This window comes from Carex rostrata, chromosome 4, assembly GCF_964058835.1.
Source record: "Carex rostrata chromosome 4, lpCarRost1.2, whole genome shotgun sequence".
Lineage (NCBI taxonomy): Eukaryota > Viridiplantae > Streptophyta > Magnoliopsida > Poales > Cyperaceae > Carex > Carex rostrata.
The window spans coordinates 5548965-5554657 of record NC_135921.1 but is presented as its reverse complement, the minus strand read 5'-3'; the positions used below and the strand labels follow the sequence as shown (position 1 = coordinate 5554657).

General features: G+C 34.3%; 1 protein-coding gene across 1 annotated transcript; it reads left to right on the top strand.

The window, feature by feature from the left end:
* Window positions 1–3510, top strand: LOC144552844 (organic cation/carnitine transporter 3-like). Its single transcript, XM_078300849.1, has 3 exons — window positions 1–452; window positions 1428–1766; window positions 2578–3510. The coding sequence occupies exons 1-3, from the start codon at window positions 49–51 to the stop codon at window positions 3347–3349; spliced, it is 1515 nt and encodes a 504-aa protein (XP_078156975.1). The 5' UTR covers window positions 1–48; the 3' UTR covers window positions 3350–3510.
* The last annotated feature ends 2183 nt before the right edge of the window (window positions 3511–5693 follow it).

Below are 5693 nucleotides of genomic sequence, written 5' to 3'. Positions count from 1 at the left end.
AAGCCCTAATCGCCAAACCAATTCAACATTGTTCTTCCTCTCTCGCAAATGTCAGAGGGAACCATTCCTCTCCTTCCATCAATCGATGACACAATCGAATCATGCATGACGGGGCGCCGTATAACCCACCTCATCCCGTCCCTGTTAGTCGCACTAGCTTGGGTCTTTGATGCTCAACAAACTTTCATCTCCGTTTTTACTGATGTAGAGCCAACATGGCATTGCAAGAATCCGGAAGACACTATTTGCTCTTCTTCTTCGAGCCCGTGCAACCTTGAAAGAAACTCTTGGGCGTGGGATGCTCCGACTTATAGTTCTGTGGTGTCTGAGTGGGATTTACAATGTTCAGCTCCAGCGCTTGTGCCGCTGCCCGCATCAGCATTTTTCATGGGGTGTCTTGTTGGTGGATTGTTGGTCTCTACATTAGCAGATACCATTTTTGGAAGAAAAAGGTGGTTGTTTACGTGATTTGTTTAATTAGAAATTATATCATGTACCGTTGTAACATTTCAAAATGCATGCCACAACTTATTAAGCATAAATTCTTACTAATACTCTTACATAACCCTCAAGCTTCTAATTTAAGCTAGCTTATTCAATATTAACATTATTTCTTAATTATTAATTTACATATATAAAATGACGTCTTTAGAAAGAAAAAAAATATACATATAAGAACATAATTAACATGCATCCTAGTGATAAAATAGTGATGTCATCAGTTCATCTATCATACTTAAGTGATTTCATGACTACTTCGGATTTTCTAAAGTTATCCATGCTTTATATGATGTAATATATTGAGGGATCGTGTACATTGATTTCACCGCATTGATTAAAATGAATAATATTCTGCTATAGGTTACATCTATCTACTAATTTATTTTGTGCACAAGGTTTATATAGTTCTTGGTTATGACTATTCATAACTCTGCTTCTCATGAATATTTAGCATTAATTAAGGTTTCTTTGCCTCTAAAACAGACAAAAAAAATTAATATGTTACTACATGCATGCTATCAGCTTACCTACATATGTATATGTTGGGAAATTAAACATGAGCCCCTTTATATGTTAACCACAATTACCTATCTGTTAGGTAAAAATACAAACTGTTAACTACTAAATTTTAATTGTTTTCTATATAGCTTTACATAATTGTATATAAATAATTAAATTTTGGTCATAAATAATTATATATTCTTACTTAACAGATAATTAAGGAGGTGAACAGTTGAGTGAACTAATGGAAGTTTGTTTGCAGTTAGGCATTATATTTGAGGACACATATCTCCAAGAAAATTTGGTAGACCAGATACAAAAAACTACTTCCATAAAATAATTTGCAAACACCTTGAAATAAAGCTGCAAGCAATTATTTTAGTATACAGTGATTGATTCTCTGATAATATGTTACATCATGGCAGGTTACTTGTTTTCTCTTGCTTTGCCATGTCAATGGCTGGACTTTTAGCTGTGTTTTCTCCAAACATCTGGATTTATGCAGCAATGCGATTTACTTGCGGTTTTGCCCGAGCTACTGTAGGAACATGCGCAATGGTTCTATGTACGGAGATTGTCGGAAAGAAATGGCGAGAAATTGTCAGTATTGTCAGTTTCGTTTGCTTCACTCTAGGTTTCTTATCGCTTCCAGTGATAGCATATCTATGTCGAATGGTATCATGGCGGTTCTTGTATCTTTGGACATCGATTCCTTCACTATGCTATACTGTTCTAGTCCATTTTTTTGTGCAAGAGTCTCCAAGGTGTGTGTTAATTAATCAGAATTTCATTTTTATATTAAATTTATTGAAGAATTTAAGCAATATCTGAGTTAATTAATTATATGTGGAAAATCATCATCTCTTTTGATTAAAATTTAATATAATAAGTTGGTTAACATTGTAATTTGTCAAGTACTCATATATGAATTACACAATCTATCCCTGAACCTAGATAAACAAGTTAACATACGACTAATTAAGTAAACATCTGAAAATAATTATTTTGAAGGGACATAATTATGTAAAAATGTAAGAAAACATGTATTACGTTATGATGTCAAAAATAGGTTTTTCCAGATTAACCAGTTCCTGGGGTCATTTCTGAAAAGTACTGTTCTTCTCTTTCTTTATTTGTGGTGGAAGGGATCTCTATTCATATAAAGAAATGTGTACATATTCCGATTTGAAAACTTTGTCTTCATTTCTTCGTTTTCTTGCTACCTCTGTATATTCGAGCTATTTTGTATCTATACAAATTCTGCAAATACATGGCACATGGGATAGTATTCAATAATAAACAACCAACACCTGTACAGAAAATACAATCAGTGTCGACACATTAGTGTTGGTTTCTTTATAAATAATAGACACGTACTCATCGTTTAATAGATTTCAATGTTGGATGCTTATTGCGAACTGACATTGATAGTTAAGATTTCGTGTCAGATGCTTATTGCGAACCCTTCCAACGTAGCTAGAAATGCAGAATAATCATTAATTAATTGCACTGCAAAGTTTAAGTCAACTAAGATGATCAATCTAATTCTAATCTTCATTTAATTCATAATATCAGATGGCTCTTAGTGCGCGGCCGCAAGGACGAAGCCATACAAACACTCAAAGCAATCGCCGCACTAAATGGCAATCAGATTACCTCAAGCTTTTCCAAACTACGCTTTTTTGATGAACCAACATACGATAATGGTGTACTTTCCACCATGAAAATGTTGTGGGAGAGAAAATGGGCCAGGAGGCGACTCATTGCTATCATGACGGTTGGCTTCGGAGTAGGGCTGTGCTATTTTGGCATGCCTCTAAATGTCGGTAACCTCGGATCAAACCTCTATATAAGCGTCACATTGAATGCTCTCGCCGAATTTCCTTCATCTTTGTTAACGTTTTTTCTAGTCGGTAAAATCAACAGACGAAGCTCGTTGCTCGCACTGACAACAATCAGCGGCATCTGCAGTTTATTTTGCGTCATGAACAACAACGTAATATCTGAGAAGGTACAAATGGTGATTGAAGTGATGTCGTTTTTCGGTGCTTGCACGAGCTTTGACATTATCCTAATATACAGCATAGAGTTGTTTCCAACTTGCGTCAGAAATTCCGCACTTGCTTTGATACGACAAGCGTTGGTGCTAGGAGGTGTTCTGGCGCCAGTGTTGGTTGTGAAAGGACGAACGAAGAAATTTTGGTCATTTGGAATTTTCGGGCTTGCGATTTGCTGTTGCGGCTTGTCCACGGTGTGTTTGCCGGAGACGCGAGGGAGGAACATTTGTGACACGATGGAGGAAGAGGAGTACAAAGAGGCTGAGAACCAAGCAGGGAATGATCCTTAATTGAGAGGTTAAATTGGATGGTTTAGTTTCAGTATGGTGGAAAAGCAATGTATCATGACTAGTTGCATGAAATTTTTTTAAGGTCGGTAGATGATCGTCTACCAACAATTGTATTAAAATTTCAATAAAATAAAGTTAAGAGGTGGTTGTTTAAGTAGTAACCTTAATTTTAAGTCAATATTAGAATATGGAGAAGGTTTTATATATGCTATTACAACAGTAATGAGATTATGCTTTATATTAAGTCAATATTCATTAATATCCAGCGTTTTATATGACGGGCGGAATCATATATACTTTAAACTAACTATGGGAATCAAATGCTAGGTATCCGCTTTTTTTTTTTTAAATTTATACTTTTAGTCTAACCAATTGACTATCAATTACTAGTTGTAAACTATATAGACGTCGAATGTAGACCCTAATTAACTAGCTAGTGATGACAATTGTCAATTGGACTAGTACACCAATTAAAATATACTTCGCTATATTTTGTACTGGACAAATGAACTGTGTAGTTTGAAAAAAAAAAAAAGTTGAACAGTGCTCCATCGACATGTTCTTTGATTGATTCTCTGTCATTATGTGTATGAAGGGTTGATATGAGGACAAGGAAACCGCAGCACAGAAACAGCTGGAATATGACGTCCTCGAGTGAATATCCCGACAGGATATGAATTCGGCAGCATCAATGGATACTTTTTTTTTTTTTTTTTTGTGAAATTGTGATACGTTTTCTATTCAATGTATACTTTTATTCAGTCAGTGGGTTATATGGCAATTCCAGACGGGCAATTTTGGGCCAGCAAGTCAGCAACACAATAGAATAAAAAAAAATTTTGATGCAAATCAGGACATGAATGTCTCAGCCCAATTAGGTGGGCCCCACAACTGCAGCTTTTCGACCAATAAGAGGGCGGCGCGTTGGCCAGCATCGGCTGTAGTGGTAGGGGATCTCTTGTGGCAATCGTCGAGTTTTTCTTGTATTAAAGTTCTTTATGTACAAATAATTATGTTCGCCAGACGAACTTTACTTGAACAGAGTTGCAGACATCAATCACAGGGGATAAAATAGGAGTCCGTATCCTCTGAGATATCTCATATTTTGCGTGACCGACGTGTCCGGTGCCTATTCGGAATAGCGCATGGGGCCAGTATTATTTGAGCTTTGAGATTCGTGCAGAACGTATTTGAATGGTTGATATTTTCCTAAAAGTCACGCAAAATATGAGATATGATGCGAATTCTTAAAATAGGCACTGAACATGTTGATCACGCAAAATATGAGATACCTCAGAGGATACACACTCCTAAAGGACTAGGGCGGTCTTAGTTACATCATGTTCATGAAATAACGAATATAAATTGACTGAAATGAGGTGACTAAAATAGTAAATGGTATTTATGTCAAATATAATCACATCATGACCATAGATGATGTAACTAATCACATGCATTTTTTTTTCAGATTTATAGTTCATAGAAAATAATAACGAAAGATGTTAAAATTATGAAACTATTACAACATAAATTACAATAAAAAAAATTGAAAATTTTGATTAAATAACATAATGTAACGTGACATTCTTATTTTAAACAGAAAAAAAAAACACATCATGTAACACACGAATCACGTGACATTACTGACACATGTAACATAACAAAATGAATAATAGTGTACTATTTTTCTTCGCTGCTACTAGTTTTGGAGTACAAATCTTTTCTACTTGAAAGGAACTGATGTCATGTGAAAATATTAAGGTATCAACAACTGAAATATTTAAAGCTATTGATTGTTTGTTGTTGGATAATGTTTCAGCAGTCTTGATTATCTAGATTATGCATACTGTATATGTTGTACTCAATCAAGAACACCAAATTATTAATTCCGAAATTAGCTTTTCTCCCCCTATAATATTTACTTATGAGTGAGGTTATGAATTTTGCAAAATTCGGATCGATCTACAGATCGCTATGAATTCGTATTTTTATTTTTTTTAAGTTCAAATTATTGATCTGAACTACTCAATATGACATCCATATGAAAATATACTTGGAGACCAAATTTTATATTGTTAGAACTTTTTATTATTTTTTAAAATAGATAAAAATCACCACTTACGTTTCAAAAATCAAAATCTTTAAATCATATGATTTACTACTTATTTTAAAAAATTGAAAACATTGATCCATAGCACGAAGTGTTCCGTAATTAATTTGCAAAGTACTTAGTCTCGCTCTTTATTTATTTAAATATACCATTTAAGAAATAGCTCCAATTATTTAATTTCATCTACTGATATTTAACCTCTACTTTTATCTCATGTTTCTTGTTTGAACTTAT

Coding starts and splice junctions, on each gene's coding strand:
- LOC144552844 (XM_078300849.1), top strand. CDS start 49: ATGTCAGAGGGAACCATTCCTCTCCTTCCATCAATCGATGACACAATC. Junction 453..1,427: donor ACCATTTTTGGAAGAAAAAG/GTGGTTGTTTAC, acceptor ACATCATGGCAG/GTTACTTGTTTTCTCTTGCT. Junction 1,767..2,577: donor TTTGTGCAAGAGTCTCCAAG/GTGTGTGTTAAT, acceptor TCATAATATCAG/ATGGCTCTTAGTGCGCGGCC.